This window comes from Diceros bicornis, chromosome 3 (genome assembly GCF_020826845.1).
Source record: "Diceros bicornis minor isolate mBicDic1 chromosome 3, mDicBic1.mat.cur, whole genome shotgun sequence".
Taxonomy (NCBI): Eukaryota; Metazoa; Chordata; class Mammalia; order Perissodactyla; family Rhinocerotidae; genus Diceros; species Diceros bicornis.
In genome coordinates, this window is record NC_080742.1 from 89,726,498 (window position 1) to 89,745,510 (window position 19,013).

General features: G+C 41.1%; 2 gene segments (V, D, J or C); both read left to right on the forward strand.

Moving 5' to 3' along the window:
- Positions 1 to 976: 976 nt before the first annotated feature.
- Positions 977 to 1,473, forward strand: LOC131400258 (T cell receptor beta variable 10-2-like). The segment is given in 2 exon segments: positions 977 to 1,051; positions 1,157 to 1,473. Coding segments are annotated over 2 exon segments (366 nt in total).
- A 15,754-nt stretch (positions 1,474 to 17,227) lies between these two features.
- Positions 17,228 to 17,776, forward strand: LOC131400269 (T cell receptor beta variable 12-5-like). The segment is given in 3 exon segments: positions 17,228 to 17,307; positions 17,397 to 17,437; positions 17,512 to 17,776. Coding segments are annotated over 3 exon segments (357 nt in total).
- Positions 17,777 to 19,013: the final 1,237 nt, after the last annotated feature.

Consider the following 19,013-nt stretch of genomic DNA (forward strand, 5'->3'; position numbering starts at 1 on the left):
ATTCCAGGTACCCTACCCCAAAGAATGTGAGTCTTACCTGAAAAACTCCCCTTTTTTTGCGTTGGGCAGTAGGCTCCTTTGCCCTGTGGCTCTTGGTCTTCTGGAACCAGGTGAGTCCTGGGCGTAGATGGGAAAGCCCTTCATGGGTTTGCCAGGACCCAGTCGCAAGGCTTTCTATGTGGTGCTACATCTGCCTCCTCCTCGTCTCTGATTTCTGATTTCGTGTCCTTTCTCACTATTGTGTGATTATAGGAATTATCCATCAAGATTACATCAAGATACACAGTCACAAAAATAGGGAAGCCTCACAATAACTGGGCTTAAATGGTCCATTCTTCTGTGGCCGGCACCTGAAACAAAGGAAGGAATCTTGCCCAGGAGAGCACAGAGACCTGAGCACAGATGGCAGGGCTCCCATCAGTCAGTGAATTGTGAGACGACATAAAGCAATTCTTCAAATTCCAATAACCCTAACTTTGAGACTGAGAACTTTCTGGATGTCAAGTTGTTCTTTTAAATGAGAAGATCACTGTATGCTGACGTCCAATTATCCAGAGTTAGGCAAAGATAAAAACTAGTAAAAGGTATTTGGAGGCAAATTTTGAGCAGAGAACCCACAAAGTACCAGACTGCTATAAGAATGTTTCTGAGTCAACAGAAATATTATGAAAAATTTTAACACTGTACAAATAAGGAATTGTATCATTATGGAAATAAAATGTGCATAGAGGAACAAATTTCTTACTAAAAGTGATAGGAAAAGTATATATATTTATAAGATTTCTTCAAAAAACAGACTTACAACTTATTCCCATTCCTTTGAACATTCAGTTGTGTATGTATGTAAATAACTGATTTGTTCCTGTGGGAAAGGGGCGTGGCAGGTTAGCTCTGCAGCCCAAGCATTTGTTGGGGACACTGACATCACTGAGCCACCAAGAGCCCAAGTTCTATTTCCACAAAACAGAGCTGAAGGATGTGAGATTCTGCCCTAGATTGGAAATGGGCACCAGGCTCTACTTCTGTGTGGCTCTTTGTTTCCTGTGCACAGGTGAGTACTGGTCACAGGAGGGTTCCTTCTCTGAGATTCCCAAGACTTTAATACAAGTCTTCTTCTTGGGATCACAACATCAGGCTCTGTCCCTCTCTATTACAGGACATGTGGATTCTAGTGCTGGAATCACTCAGAGCCCAAACAAGATCACAGGGACAGGGAAGAGGGTGACTCTAACATGTCACCAGACTCAGAACCATGACTATATGTACTGGTATCGACAAGACCTGGGACATGGGCTGAGGCTGCTCCATTACTCACGTGCTGCTGGTTTCACTGAAAAGGGAGATGTTCCCGATGGGTACAATGTCTCTAGAACAAATACAGAGAACTTTTCCCTCATGCTGGAGTCCGCTACCCCCTCCCAGACATCTGTGTACTTCTGTGCCAGCAGTTACTCCACAGCAATGCACAGCTGACTCCTCTCTGCACGTAAAGGGTAGTTAGAAAGACTGCCCTGCACTCGTGAGGCCTGGCCCAAACCCCAGGAAGCCCCTGCCTCCACAGGAGCCACAGAGCTCTTGCCAGCATGGGCCCTTCCAGCAGTGGGCAATACCACCCTCAGTGTGGAAGTCCATCCCTACGCCAGTCTCAGCCTGATCGGAGGTCACCCTAACAGCCGTAGCTTGTTGTTTGTCAGTTCTGCAGCTCTCTATTTTTGCTTTCAGAAAGGAAAATGACTCTTTAGTTGAGATACATGAAGATTCCCTTGATAATTTAAAACCCCAACATTCTTCTCTTCCCTATGGGCTTCAGTGACTTCCTCATCTCCTCCTTCCCCCACTCTACTACCCTCAAATTACAGTCATGAACCTTTGCTCAGATGTTCTCTGCTCCTGGCAACATTTCTTCTCTGAGGCAATAGCCCTACAAGATCCTATAATGTTTACCCTCCACCTGTCTCTTCACCATCATCTTGCACAAGTCTCCCTGGCTCTCTCTGGTCCAGCCGCACTCATCTACATTTGGTTAGTTCCTCATATGTGCCGTGTTCTTTCCACCCTAGGGTTCTGTTTTATAGTCTACTTCTTTTGCAGTGAACATACATCCCTCCCCCTGATTTCCAGATCTCTACTTCATTCCTTACGTGAAAATATATTTCAGGCATACTTATTCTTAATTGTGAAAAGTAAAACTTAAATTTTACTAAAAGAATTGAAGAAAAATATTATTAGACACTCATTTGAGGAAAGATTTTTTTTTTTTTAGTGGAGACACAAAAGAACACAAACAACGTGGAAAAAATATTGAAAATTTCACTTGCATTAAACTCTTGTACATCAAAACACACCATAACAAATGAAAAGGTAAGTCATGGACTGGGAAAAGATCTGATGAATGCAGACGAATGATAATCGGTGTGACAGAGACCATTCGTTTTCACCAAATCCCCATGGCTCCTCTGTGATTCCCAGACGTACTTGCAGTTGGAGGGCTGGGAACCAGCCCTGACCAGGGTCTGACAACGGGGTGTGGGTAAAAATTATGTAAGCCAGTTACAAGCCTTCCCCTTAAAAATACCCTGTGACATGGTGTTGGCGGTCCTTGTTATCCTCCCACGATTGGAGATGCTCTAGAAGGACTCATGAGATATGGCGTATAGTTGTAGTCATGGCTAAGATTTATTAGTGACACAGTAAATACTCATGGCAGATCATAAGGGAAAAAGACAGAGGTGGAGTCTGGAGGAATCCACACACAGGCTTCCTGATGCTCGTTTGCTCTTAGGACGGGTCCCATGGAGCTCATGCTCCCCCCAGCAACAGAAATGCAGCAACACGGGTGAGATGTTTCTGCCATTGGAGCCTTTAGGGACTCGATGCCCATGTTTTTATCGGTAGCTGATCACACAGGCACCCACTGCCCACCACACACTGAATATCTAGTCTCCCGGAAGGAAATCCGGGTTCAGCATAAACTTTGTTGTTTGCACTAACAGTTCAGGCACAATGAGCCACCCTTCTCAGTCAGGAAAAGTTTATAGTAGTGTAGGCAACTGGTTACCACCAAATTCCCAGATAGCAGCCAGAGGCCAATCTCGCAAGCAGGGCTCTCTAAGCATGGCAGTCTCTGACCTGCTGTGTACACTCTTTTCTGCACAGGCTCCCTTCAACTCTTTTGTCCATGTCTTGGTGAACTTGGAAGGTACCTGTTGCAGTTCGCCCGATTACAGTATGGGAGCAGCCTGGCTCACTGGGTCATGTTTTGGTGGACAACCACTGAAGACAGCTGTTCATGTGCACTGGGCTTTGTGGTCATGGGAAATAGAACTTTCTAGAGTTAAACCTCTGAGATTTCAGGATTTGTTTTGTTTTGTACTGTAGCATAGCTGACCTTGTCTAACAGAGTTAGTATGTAGAATGAATAAAGAATTTTCACTACCTAATAAGAAAAAGACAACCCAATAAAAATGGCAGTATTTAATCTAGGTAACTCACAGAAGAATAAACAGAAATTATCACTAAAAGTATGAATAGATTCTCAGCCTGATTTAGAATCAAAGTGTTGCAAATTGGACAATAAGTTATTAATTTGACCGTACAAGAATGGAAAATTTTCAAAAGAATGACAGTCTGAAATTTGAGTAAAGATATGGACTAGTGGAAACTCTCTTATCCTATGGAAGAAAATTACAGCTATATCAGAAAACCCTTTGTGGGAGATACTCTGGCACAGAGCACTTCTGGATGAATTATCAAAATATTCAAATCACTTAGGTCCTTTTCACTGTCTTTAGATTCCATCATGGAGAATTCAGCTGTTTTACATATATAATAGTAATATATATTTTTTAACATTTTTAAAATCGTGCTTATATATACAACAAAATTTGTCACTTTAAACATTTTTAAATGTACAATTCAGTGGCATTAGGACATTCACAATGAGCAACCCTCACCTCTATTTCCAAAACATTTTTCATCACCTCAAACAGAAACTCTGAACCCGTTCTAACTCCCCATTCACCTCTCCTCCCCCACTAGGCCCTGGCACCTTCTAACCTATTTTCTGTCTGTATGAATTTGCCTATTCTAGACACTTCATGTATGTGGAATCATACTATATTCTTCCTTTTGTGTCTGGCTTATTTCACTCAGCGTGATACTTTCAAGGTCCATTCATGTTATAGCATGTATCAGAATTTTATTCCCTTTTATGCCTGAATAATATTCCATTGCGAGGATATACCAGCTTTTGTACATACATTCAACAGCTAATAGACATCTGGGCTGTTTCCACCTTTTGGTTATTGTGAATAATTCTGCAATGACATTGACCTATAAGCATCTGTTTGACTTTCTGTTTTCAGTTCTCTGAGGTCCATACCTAGGAGTGCAATTGCTGGGTCATATGGTAATTCTATGTTTAACTTTTTGAGTAACTAACAAACTGCTTTCTCAGCAGCTATACTATTGTAGATTCTCATCAGCAAAGAATGAGAGTTCCAATTTCTCCCCATCCTCACCAACACTCATTTTTGTTTGTTTGTTTCTTTCTTTGTTTTAAAAGCCATCCTAGTAGGGGTGAGGTGGAAAGTCATTGTGGTTTCAATTTGCATTTCCCTATGAGTAACGGTGTTATGCATCTTTTCATGTGCTTAGTGACCATTTGTGTATCTTCTCTGGAGGTAACCTCTTATTTGTTGGTGTTGTTTTTAAGAGCTTCTCTTTGTCTTTGTATTTTAGTAGTTTTACTGTGATGAGGCTAAATGAGGTTGAGGATGAACTCCATTTGGGAGATTGGTTGTTGGTAATGTTTTTTGTGCATGTACTACTTCTGATACATTTTTAATATACTGTAGAAGAGAGAGAATGAGTAAATTTATTGATGTCGCTGGGAACTAGGGTTCTTACTAGGAAAGGGGAAATATAATTAAGAAACAGAAAAAGATGAGGTAGAAATATGTTGTGATGAGTTGGAGGTATCAATATGAACTTACAATTTTAAAGATAGTATATTTCCTAACTCTATCCATGGAAAGGTCTAGAAACAATCCAAAAGCCAGCTGTCTAATTGCTCTATTTTCTTTGTGGTTGTGCTCCCAGTAGCAGGGAGCAAACCTATGGCACAGGCACAGTATTTGATTTCTAAGACTGTGGGCCTTTGTGGAGATGGTGATGTCACTATGAGAAGTGCCTTGTGGGGACAAGGGACGTCCCTCCTCCTCTGCTCATGCTCACAAGGACCCTGACCTGCCGACCCTCCCATTCCTGTCCTGACCCTGCCATGGGCACCAGGCTCCTCCGCTGGGTGACCCTCTGTCTCTTGGGGACAGATGAGTCCTAGGGACACCAGGATCTCTGCATTTCATCTTTCCAGGGATTATTCCAATCTTTTCCTTCTTCTATTTTCAAGTTCTGTCTTTTTCCCCCACAGAACTCACAGAAAGTGGAGTCACCCAGTCCCCCAGACACAAGATCACAGAAAAGACGGGCCGTGGCCTTGTCATGTGATCCTATTTCTGACCGCCGTGCCCTTTACTGGTACTGGCAGACCCTGGGACAGGGCCTGGAGCTTCTGAGTCTCTTTGAGGATGAGGCTGTAGTAGATGATTCCTAGTTGCCTAAGAGCTGATTTTCTGCAGAGAAGCCCAAAGGAGGAGACTCTACTCTCCAGATCCAGCCTGCAGAGCAGGGGACCTCAGCTGTGTATTTCTGTGCCAGCAGCTTAGCCACAGCGTTGCAGAGACACCTCCTTCCTGTGCACAAAATATCATGATTCTCCTCTCTCTATTCAGCTCAGAGCAGGTCTAAACAAAGGCCTTACCTTATTCCTCACGATGCAAGGGCAAGAAGTGGGTTTGCAGAGATAAGCTGTGATTCATGTAAAGGAAGGATGTGAATTATTTCCTGAAACATGAAGGCTGAAAATGTTGTTAGAAAATAATTATGCTCCGGGACTTGAAGCACTTCTTGGTGACAACTCAGATTCAAAGCTGAAAGTGACTTATCACAGACTCAGCCCTCAACGGCTAATGATGATTGTTCTCCTATAAAAATATGCAATCACGGAACATGTTCAATAAACGTTAATAATACAGATGGTGATGATATGAGAGTAGCAAACAGTGGGTTCTCCCTCTGTGGTTGTGTCATCGTCTAAACGATTTGAACTGACATCCTTCACTCATGTTTCTTCTCTGCCCTCACTCAGGAAGTTTTCTGCATCAAACTCTCAACACATAGTATGTGTTTGGAAAATTTTTTTCCTGTTTTTGTAGAAATGCCTTGATAATCATACTGTTAATGATGATGATGATAATTTCAGCTATTTTACTCAGCCCTTTTCCAACTTCAGAGGAATACACACAGATGGATATCCTGGGAACTAGTCCTAAATCTTAGCTCAAAACTAATTCTCTTTTCTCCAGAGAGGTCTAACTCTCCAGTGTAACCAGCACAGCTCAGTACCATCTCTAGGCTGAGCCAGCCAGTGCAGAGGCTGCTGAGGACGTTTCCAGCTGTCTGCCTTAGTGCCCTACAGTAGTTCCTCAGTGCATTAAAATATTCCTTAGTAAGAACTTCTGCAACAACCAATTGCCCCCGATCCAATCGCCCCTCTGATAACACACCCTTTGTGTGGAGGTCCATATCCTCCGCTCTACCTTCAGCCTGGACTCTCTAAGATAACACTAGAAACCATTCTGAAGCATTGGTGGGAACTGTTTGGAAAGCAGCTCACTGAGATTCCTCTGAAGGCACTGTCCCTGTCCCTCACCCCTGTCAGCTTCACTTCCATCCTGGTCCAACCGAGACTGCAGATCCTAACATATGTTCACTTACTCATTGCCTGTCTCCTCAACTCCTCTGCCCACGCCTCCATCCAATTTACTTGTCTGACAAAACCTCAGTCATTGATGAACACAGCTGTCTACCATCTTTTTGCCAGAATTTTTATTTGGTTCTTTCTCCAACCTGCTATGTCACATTTTATATTTAGTAATTCCCTAATAACATTTACCAAGATTATCTTTTATCTCTTTATACTTAAGAAACATCATTGTTTCAGAGTCTCTGTGATCACTTTCACATGTGAAATCTTTGTGGGGGCTATTTTTGTTGATTTACTTTCTCTGCTGCTTCTCAGTCATGATGTTTGTATTTTCATGGTGTTTGTATTTTTCCTTATGAATCAATTATCTTTGACTCTTTGTGTCAGACACTAGATTTGTATAAATAATTTTTCTGTCTGAGATGGACGCAGACCTTCTTCTCTTATTTTGTTTCTGCCAAGTGCATGGGGTTATAAACTCTCTGGGGTAAGCTGAATCAGAATTCAAGGCTTGAGGTGTCCTGGATCCCCTAGAAAACAGATCTGCCTCTAGCTCTCTGTACATTGAGTTTGTCAGTGTTCCACATTTGCTCTGACTTTTGTGCCCCTGGCCTGTGAGTCACCTCGTGAGCATTGAGTCAGGGCAGGCAAAGTGTCTCCAAGGGCAAAGGGCCTGCTGTGCTCCACTCCCTGGTGCTCACCCTCCCCAGGATCCCAGCATGGTGCCCCTCATTATATTTTTATGACATTAATTAGTTGAGGTTTTTGATGTTATTTTACCTAACTATTTAGATAGCAACAGAAGGGTTGATTTGAGGGCTCTCATCTGTAATTACTGGAATTAACGTCAAAAGAATTTTATTTGGAATTTTTTTTTTTTATTGGTTTATAACATTGTAAAAATTTCAGGTGTACATCATTGTACTTCTATTTCTGCATGAACTACATCATGTTCACTACCAAAATACTAATTACAACCCATCACCACACACGTACCGAATTATCCCTTTCACCCTCCTCCCTCCCCCTTCCCCTCTGGTAACCACCAATCCAATCTCTGTCCCTATGTGTTTGTTTATTGTTGTTATTATCTACTACTTAATGAAGGAAATCATACGGTATTTGACCTTCTCCCTCTGACTTATTTCACTTTGCATTATACCCTCAATGTCCATCCATGTTGTCACAAATGCCTGGATTTCATCGTTTCTTATGGCTGAGTAGTATTCCATTGTGTATATATACCACATCTTCTCTATCCATTCATCCCTTGATGGGCACTTAGGTTGCTTCCAAGTCTTGGCTATTGTGAATAATGCTGCAATGAACACAAGGGTGCATGTACCTTTGCAAATTGGTGTTTTCAAGTTCTTTGGATAAATACCCAACAGTGGAATAGCTGGATCATATGGTAGTTCTATCCTTGATTTTTTGAGGAATCTCCATACTGTTTTCCATAGTGGCTGCACCAGTTTGCACTCCCACCAGCAGTGTATGAGAGTTCCCTTTTCTCCACATCCTCTCCAACACATATTGTTTACTGTCTTGTTAATTATAGCCATTCTGACGGGCGTGAGGTGATATCTCATTGTAGTTTTAATTTGCATTTCCCTGATAGTTAATGATTTTGAACATCTTTTCATGTGTCTGTTGGCCATCTGTATATCTTCTTTGGAGAAATGTCTGTTCAGGTCTTTTGCCCATTTTTTAATTGGGTTGGTAGTTTTTTTATTGTTGAGATGCATGAGTTCTTTATATATTTTGGAGATTAAGCCCTTATCAGATGTATGGTTTGCAAATATCTTCTCCCAATTGTTAGGTTGTCTTTTCATTTTGTTGATGGTTTCCTTTGCTGTGCAGAAGCTTTTTAGTTTGATGTAGTCCCATTTGTTTATTTTTTCTATTGTTTCTCTTGCCCGGTCAGATGTGGTGTTTGAAAAGATGTTGCTAAGACCGATGTAGAAGAGCGTACTGCCTATGTTTTCTTCTAGAAGTTTCATAGTTTCAGGTCTTACATTCAAGTCTTTAATCCATTTGGAGTTAATTTTTGTGCATGGTGTAAGGTAAGGGTCTACGTTCATTTTTTTGCATGTGGCTATCCAGTTTTCCCAACACCAGTTGTTGAAGAGACTTTCTTTTCCCCATTGTATGTTCTTGGCTCCTTTGTCAAAGATTAGCTGTCCATAGATGTGTTTCTATTCCATTGATCTGTGTGTCTGTTTTTGTGCCAGTACCATGCTGTTTTGGTTACTATAGCTTTGTAGTATATTTTGAAATCAGGGAGTGTGATACCTCCAGCTTTGTTATTTGGAATTTTAAATAAAAATTAATGTTAGATTCTTAATACTCTATCCAGCAAAAATATCCTTCAAATATGATGGAGAAATAGTAACTCTCCCAGATAAACAAAAGCTAAGGGAGTTCATGGCCATGAGACCCCCACTACAAGAAATACTCAAGAAGGCCCTCAGGCCTGAAAACAAGAAGAGAAAGGGAACACAAAGCTTGGAGTAAGGAGAAAAGTAGGTAGACAAAATCAGAGAAATAGTAGATCTTTACCGGAATAGGTTAGCAACCACTTAAATGCTAAACTCAAAGATTAAAGGAAGAAATTCACCAAAAATAAATTTAACCTCATCACTGTAAACACACAGCCACAACACAAGATAGAATAAGGTATAACAAGAGCAACTTAGAAGGGGAAGAGGAAAGTGACTGAATTGACTTAGTATAAGGAAATAGGAGGCTATCAGATAATGGACTATCTCATACAGAAGATTTTTTGCCCAAACCTCAAGGTAACCACTAAACAAATAATCAAATTAAAACCACATATGATAAACAAAGAGAAAACTAGAAGAATCATAAGACAGAACAACCAAACTGAATTGGCAGTCCAAAACAAATGGGACAAGAAACAAAGGAAATGCAAAAGAACCAGAAAATAAGTGACAAAACAGCAAAATTCAGCCCTCATATTTCAATAATTACCCTAAATGTAAATGGATTGAACTCTCCAATCAAAAGATACAGAGTGGCAGGATGGATTAAAAAGCAAGACCCAACAATATGCTGCCTTCAGGAAACACATCTTAGCACTAAAGACAAGCACAGGCTCAGAGTGAAAGGATGGAAGACAATACTCCAAGCTAATGGCAAACAAAAGAAAGCAGGTGTTGCCATACTCATATCAGACAAAGTAGACTTCAAGATAAAACAGGTTAAGAAAGACAAAGAAGGGAAATATATAATGATAAAAGGAACACTCCATCAAGAAGACATATCACTTATAAATATATATGCACCCAACATAGGAGCACCAATGTACATAAAACAACTATTAACAAACCTAAAAGGAGAAATCAACAACAACACAATAATAGTAGGGGATCTTAACACCCCACTTACAGCAATGAATAGATCATCCAGACAAAAAGTTAATAAAGAAATATTAGACTTAAATGAAAAACTGGACGAGATGGACCTAGTAGACATATACAGAGCACTCCACCCAAAAACAGCTGACTACACATTCTTCTCAAGCGCACATGGAACATTCTCTAGGATAGACCATATGTTGGGAAACAAAGCAAGCCTCAATAAATTTAAGAAGATTGAAATCATAACAAGTATCTTTTCAGACCATAAGGCTATGAAACTGGAAATGAACCAGGAAAAAAAAACTGGGAAAGTGACAAAAATGTGGAGATTAAACAACATGCTACTGAACAACCAATGGATCATTGATGAAATTAAAGGAGAAATCAAAAACTATCTGGAAACAAACGAAAATGATAACATGCCATATCAAACCATATGGGATGCAGCAAAAGCGGTCCTGAGAGGGAAACTCATAGCGATAGAAGCCCACCTTAACAAACAAGAAAAAGCCCTAATAGGCAACCTTAAATTACACCTAACAGAACTAGAAAAAGAAGAACAAACAAAGCCCAAAGCCAGCAGAAGGAGAGAAATAATAAAAATCAGAGCAGAAATAAATGAAATTGAGACCAAAAAAAACAGTAGAAAGGATTAATGAAACAAAGAGTTGGTTCTTCGAGAAGATAAACAAAATAGACAAACCCTTAGCCAGGCTAACTAAGAAAAAAAGAGAAAAGGCTCAAGTAAATAAAATTAGAAATGAAAGAGGAGAAATTACAACAGATACCATGGAAATACAGAGGATTATAAGAGAATGCTATGAGAAATTATATGCCAACAAATTGGACAATCTAGAAGAAATGGATAAATTCTTAGACTTATACAACCTCCCAAAATTGAACCAAGAAGAAATGGAGAATCTGAATAGACAAATCACAAGTAAAGAGATTGAAATAGTAATCAAAAACCTCCCAAAAAATAAAAGTCCAGGACCAGATGGCTTCTCCAGTGAATTTTACCAAACATTCAAAGAAGATTTAATACCCATCCTCCTCAAACTATTCCAAAAAATAGAGGAAGATGGAACACTTCCTGAATCATTCTATGAGGCCAACATCACCCTGATACCAAAACCAGACAAAGACAATACAAAGAAAGAAAATTACAGGCCAATATCGCTGATGAACATTGATGCAAAAATCCTCAACAAAATATTGGCAAACCGAATACAACAATATATTAAAAAGATCATACACCGTGATCAAGTGGGATTTATACCAGAGACGCAGGGATGGTTCAACATCCGCAAATCAATCAACGTGATACATCACATCAACAAAACAAAGAATAAAAACCACATGATCGTCTCAATAGACGCAGAGAAGGCATTTGACAAGATACAACATCCATTTATGATAAAAACTCTCAATAAAATGGGAATAGAAGGAAAGTACCTCAACATAATAAAGGCCATATATGACAAACCCACAGCTAACATCATACTCAACGGGGAAAGACTGAAAGCCATTCCTCTGAGAACAGGAACGAGGCAGGGCTGCCCACTCTCACCACTCCTGTTCAACATAGTACTGGAGGTTTTGGCCAGAGCAATTAGGCAAGAAAAAGGAATAAAAGGAATCCAAATAGGTAACGAAGAAGTGAAACTCTCACTATTTGCAGATGACATGATTGTATATATAGAAAACCCTAAAGAATCTGTTGGAAAACTGTTAGAAACAATCAACAACTACAGCAAAGTTGCAGGGTACAAAATCAATCTACAAAAATCAGTTGCATTTCTATATGCTAATAATGAACTAACAGAAAGAGAGCTCAAAAAGATAATACCATTTACAATTGCATCAAAAAGAATAAAATACCTAGGAATAAATCTTACCAAGGAGGTGAAGGACCTATACAATGAGAACTACAAGACATTATTGAGGGAAATCCACGATGACATAAAGAAATGGAAAGATATCCCATGCACGTGGATTGGAAGAATAAACATAGTTAAAATGTCTATATTACCTAAAGCAATCTACAGATTCAATGCAATCCCAATCAGAATCCCAATGACATTCTTCACAGAAATAGAAAAAAGAATACTAAAATTTATATGGGGCAACAAAAGACCCCGAATAGCTAAAGAAATCCTAAAGAAAAAGAACAAAGCAGGAGGCATCACAATTGCTGACTTCAAAACATACTACAAAGCAATAGTAATCAAAACAGCATGGTAGTGGTACAAAAACAGACACACAGATCAATGGAACAGAATTGAAAGCCCAGAAATAAAACCACACATATACGGACAGCTAATTTTCGACAAAGGTGCTAAGGACATGCAATGGAGAAAGGAAAGTCTCTTCAATAAATGGTGTTGGGAAAACTGGACAGCCACATGCAAAAGAATGAAAGTGGACCATGTGCTATCGCCATTCACAAAAATTAACTCAAAATGGATCAAAGACCTGAAGGTGAGACCTGAAACTATAAAACTCATAGAAGAAAATATAGGCAACACACTATTTGACATTGGTTTTAAAGGAATCTTTTCGGATGACATGCCTACCCAGACTAGGGGAACTACAGAAAAAATAAACAAGTGGGACTTTATCAGATTAAAGAGCTTTTATAAGACAAATGAAACCAGAATCAAGATGAACAAACAACCAACCAGCTGGGAGAGAATATTTGCAAAACATACATCTGACAAGGGGTTGATCTCCATAATATATAAAGAACTCACACAATTGAACAACAAAAAAAACAAACAACCCGATCAAAAAATGGGCAGAGGAAATGAACAGACACTTCTCCAAGGAAGATATACAGATGGCCAATAGGCACATGAAAAGATGCTCAACATCACTAATCATCAGGGAAATGCAAATCAAAACAACACTAAGATACCACCTCACGCCCGTTAGAATGGCTATAATCACCAAGACAAAAAACAACAAATGTTGGAGAGGATGTGGAGAAACAGGAACCCTCATACACAGCTGGTGGGAATGCAAACTGGTGCAGCCTCTATGGAAAACGGTATGGAGATTCCTCAAAGAATTAAAAATAGAGATGCCCTATGATCCAGCCATCCCACTACTGGGAATCTATCCAACGCACCTGAAATCAACAATCCAAAGAGGCTTATGCACCCCTATGTTCACTGCAGCATTATTCACCATAGCCAAGAAGTGGAAGCAACCTAAGTGTCCCTCGACTGACGATTGGATTAAGAAGATGTGGTATATATATACAATGGAATACTACTCAGCCATAAAAAAAGACAAAATCGTCCCATTTGCAACAACATGGATGGGCCTGGAGCGTATTATGTTAAGTGAAATAAGCCAGAAAGAGAAAGACAAACACTGTATGATCTCACTCATATGTGGAATATAAACCAACACATGGACAGAGAAAACTGGACTGTGGTTACCCGGGAAGTGGGGGTGGGGGGTGGGCACAAGGGGTGAAGGGAGTCATATATGGGGTGATGGACAAACAAAAATGTACAACCCAAAATTTCACAATGTTAGAAACCATTAAAACATCAATAAAAAAAAAATTAATGTTAGATTCTTAGTCTGTGATTTCTTTGATATTTAACTTAAATGGCATATGGATGTTACACTTTAATTTCAACCAAAGAATTTTTTAAAAACCTAAAGTACGTTTATAACCAAATTGAGGAATCTATTTCTTCTTGCCATTTAATTCTCTTTTTTACGTTTATTGCACAACCTCCGACATTCCGTTGGACCATGTGGCAAGATGGAAAATAAATAGGGAGTGAATATTAAGACTTGGTCAGAGAGCACAGAATGGAATTGGAATTCTTTTAATTGCTGCACTGTCATGACACATTTGTGCTACATTTTTTTTTAAGATTCTACCCAAGGAGCAGTGGTTGGAGTTGAGAAGAATAACTGACATGTGGCTGTCCATCTTTCCCACTTACAGCCAGTCTCTTGGGACAAAAACTTATTATACATTCCCCATTTTGAGGGACTTCCTTAAAGTAACCCTCTGGTTCTAATCTACTCTATGGGAAAGGAAATAAATTATCTTATTTATCTCTTCATCTAATTTAGTCTCTCTTCATTCCCTTGCCTTCTTCCTGGCTACCTAGAGAAGAGAGAGATTCTCTGGTGTTTTCTCAACATGCACTAAGATTAGTGCAGAACTTTCTTCTCCATACAAGGTCAGCCCATAGTTTGGAGGGGAGAGAAAATGAATTAAATTCTAATTCAGCATAGTTTTAGCCTGCCCATTTGGTTTCACATCTGAGCCCTGTTATTTACCGATATTAAACTTGACATTATTATCTCTGTTTGTCTATCTCCAAGGTCTAACTCTCAGGTTGTTCCATTTTAGGTCATAATAAGACTACATTATTTATTGACACTCTGACAACAACAAATCATAATACCCATGTCCCCTGTACTCAAAGAAACAAAGCACAACTTCCCTTAGGTCCTGGCAAGAGAACACATTTGTGCTGTTTCTGCCCACAGCACTAGTAGGTACTGTGCCTGTGTTGTCACCTAGATTCTATGTGGAGAAGCTGAGAGAGCTGCCTGGAAGGAGAGGATTAGGGGAAAACCATGGGGTTGGGTTTAGATCTAGGGAGTTGAAGATGTCTTGAATGACAGCTGAGAATGAAGGAATTAGAGACCAAGCCTTCTCCCTCTGCTGTGTGGTGGTGGGTGTTACTCTGAAATGAGCTCTGAACTGGGCTCTGAATGGCAGGTGTGCTAGCAGTGGGCATTCCTCCCCGTTTGCTTAAGATGTGGCAGCACAAGGAGCTAGGTGGGTGAAGTTTGCAGATTCTGGGCTGGGAAAAGCAAAGGAGCAGTTTGAGTGTCAGAGAGGTCTTAGAGAGCATGACCCAGACCAGCCCAGGCCAGCCCCTCTGCTCTGTTGCACTGTGGAGGGTAGAACAGGAGAAGTGCTGGTACATCCCTGGACCATATCAGAGGGACCCTGGCCTCAGGCAGCTGACAGTCACAGGGACACCAGCAGCATATCCACTCATCAGGCAGGGACTGGGGTGGACCAGAACAACACAATTTCTCCCCAGGAACTTTTGCTCTCATCAGGAAGATGTCACAACGTAGTTCTGATTTTGTCATTTACACCAGACTCCCTCCCGTGTGTCCCTTGGAAGCAGATGAGGTCTGGGCAGAGACAAGAAGTTTTTGCCTGGGCTTCCCTTGGCCTGATTTCAAGTTCTTTCCACATGATGTGCATCAGTTTCCTTTGTGGACCTTGTATTTAGTTACTGCCTCTTTAACCCATCGTCCCATGGGTACTGTAATTTGTTAGATTTCTATTGCTGTGCTAAAAAATTACCACACATTTTGAGGCTTAAAACAATACAGATTTATTATTTTACAGTTTTGGAGATCAGAAGTCCAAAATTGATCTAAATGGATTAAAATGAAGGTGTCAGCAGAGAGGCTTCTGGAGGATCTAGGGGAGAATCTGTTTCCTTGCCTTTTTAGCTTCTAGAGGCCCACAGCATTCCTTGGCTCATGGCCCTCTTCCATCTTCAAAGTCGACAATGATCAGTCTCATGCTGCATCACTCTGACTTGGCCTCCTCTTCCTCCTCCTTCTACATTTTAGGACCCTTGTGATTACATTGGGCCCACCTAGAAATTCCAGGATACTCTCCCTATATTAAGGTCAACTGATTAGCAACCTTAATTGCATTTGGAACGTTAATTCCCCCTTACTATGTAATATAACACATCCTCAATTCCAGAGATTAGACATGGACATCCTCGCGGAGCCATCATTCTACCTACCATGCCTCGGTACCCGGTAACAGGGAAGGAACAATGGTCTTTTGGAAAACAGAATAATGGCCACAGTTTTATGTTCTGGTTCCAAGAAAAACCAACAGGGCAGACTCACAAGAGAAACAGGTACTTTGGGTCACACAATCCAGCCTGCAACTATCTGCTTGTTAAAATTAGTGTGTGCTCCCCAGGTCCAGGGGACGCAGCAGTTCGTTTCTGCATAACCACAAAATACAGACTTGAACTGGTCCTTCTTCTTGGTTAACAAATAACTTAACTGATCAACTCAAGAAACAGAGGTTTCTCTCAGCTCTCGATAACCTCCACCATGAGAGGAAGTGAGTTTGTGGCACCAGGACCCTTTTCGAGGGAAAAGATCATGTGTGAACGATTAAAAACATTGAGATTTTCTAGGGGGAAGATATTTAAATCAACTCTAGAGCATTTTATTTGCAAATCTTCAGGAATAGGAAATTTCTCTGCTTATTTCATGGTGGGGATAGAGAAATTTGGGAGATTCTATGCTATGGGCTTCGGGAATTTAATAGAGCTCAAGGATAAATAAATTCAGAGAGGTATTCCACTGCGCATAAGAGCTTTCAAATGGAATCAGTTCTCAGGCCATCAATTCAGCTCCTGAAGCCATGACACTGCAGTGCGTATTCTTGTTCTTCCTGGAGAACTCAGAGCCTAACTCCTAACTAAGTGACGGACGATTCTGAGAGTGTGTATATGACCAGGAGCATCACTGAGAGGAATGTGAGAGCTCACAGAGAGGCTGACTTGCCTCTCTGTGAATTCCCTTTTGAGTATTTGAAGTTTGAAGTTCAAATGAAAATAGTTGGCAGGCTCCAGATAAGAATTAGTATAGAGAACGTATTATTCTCTATTTTGGAATTGATAACACCAAAATTATTCCCTTCTGGTATAATAGAGTAGAATATTTCTAAAATTATGCTATTTTGGAATTTATGATACCAAAACAAATCTGCAGGGAGCCTCTGGAAGTATAACTATGTATTTCAGATCAATTTTATTTGAGTTCATTCTGACCTGATTCACCACACAGAGATGCGGCTTCCTTCTCTGAAGGGAGCCCATGAGTTGGGGGTGGTGTCTCATTCAGTGATGTCACTGACAGACACATCTTGTGGGGACAAAATGTCCCAAAACTGACTTCTTTGCTCATGCTCACAAGGGCCCTGGTCGGGGTTCTTCCACATCTGCTCACCCTGCCATGGGTATTCGGGTCCTTTGCTGTGTGTCTGTGGTCCTTTGTCTCCTGGGGGTAGGTGAGTCCCCGGAATATTTAGCATCCTCATGCTGGGTTTCCCTGTTATGACTCCAATATTTTTCTTATTCTGTCCCCTTCCACAGAGTGCACAGACACTGGAGTCACCCAGGAACCCAGGCACCAGGTGACAAAAATGGGGCAAATGGTAATTCTGAGAAGTGAGCCAATTTCAACCCACACTACCCTTTTCTGGTACAGACAGACCTCAGTGCAGGGACTGGAGTTTCTGATGTACTTCCTCAATCAAGCTCCTGCGGACGAGACAGGGATGCCCAAGGACAGATTCTCAGCTGAGATGCCTGACAGATCATTCTCCACTCTGAAGATCCAGTGGACAGAACCCGGGGACTCAGCCGTGTACCTCTGTGCCAGCAGCTTAGCCACAGCGCTGCAGAGTCACCACCTCCCTGTGCAGAAACCCTCGCTTCCCCTTCCTGCTCCAGCTTTCAGCCATCCTGAGTAAAGGTCTTGCCTGCTCCTCTCTCACCAAGAGAAATGACTGGGTTTAGAACATGACAAGAACAGAAAATGATCAAGTATCAACCTAGAAAATCTTGTGCAGGAAATACTGTAGGAAATGAGTTTCAGGGATTCCTCACACATTGTCTGTGGGCTGACAAATCACCACACATGTAAGATAAACCTTAATGACCCACACTGTGGAATTTCCCACCTTCCTGCACTTGCCATCCCCATCTGAACGGAGGGAGCTCCTGGTAACGGCTGCTCAGTCCTCTCCACTCTCTTCTCACTCTAAACTGTTCACAGAATGTCCCCACCACAATTTTCCTGATGGTAACAGAAACCTCTTTACTATGATCGTGGACATGCCTTTATAATGTTAATATCATCTTAACATTTATTTGGGGCTTTTTCACTACACTCAAAGAGTATCTCAAATGTGGGTAAAGCAGACAGTTTAATACATTATGTGCAGTTGCCACTTCTGGAATCTTGGGACTTACTGGCTCTGTCCTGCCTAAAGAGAGCCCAGCCAGGCCTGACTGAGAACAGACAACAGAGGCCAGAGCAGCTGGAGGCTGGCGTGGGCTCACAGGAGGCTGACGGGGCCTCCACAGCTGCCCGCTCTGGAACAATGAGCATGGATGCCACACTATCTACATGCACGCAGATGATGTCTAAAGGTGTGCAGACCTTCCTCCCTGCTCACGTGTCCTTAACACCCAAGTCTATATATTTTTATGATTTATGCCAGAAATTTCCATATAACACCTGGAATCCATTCTGAATGTTTATAATTACTCTCTTCTATGGTCTTATTTTACATACTGATCCCTTCTCAGCCCCTATCGGGGCATCTTTGGCAGCTCGCACAAAAGGTGCCTGTATTTTGAATGCCCACGGCAGTTCAGGTTTACTGGGGTCCTGTCATATAAGCAAATTCCACTTGCCGGTGTCCTGCATTTTGCCATTCAGGGGCCCTTACTTTCAACGTGGAAACTGTGGAGAATGAAATTCAGTTTCTATTGTATGCATGCCAAGAGTCTTCTCTGCTCCTAGGTCTGATTTCAGTGTATTTTTTGTCCTCCTGGCTCCTCCCTGCTGCTTCCAGATCACTTTCTTTTCTTGCTTTAAAACCCACTTCCTCTACACATAGGACATTAGAACACTACCCTTTATTTTTCACCTACTTTTTTATCGTCAGATCTGTCCCTCTCATTCACTTCTCTCTGCGACCA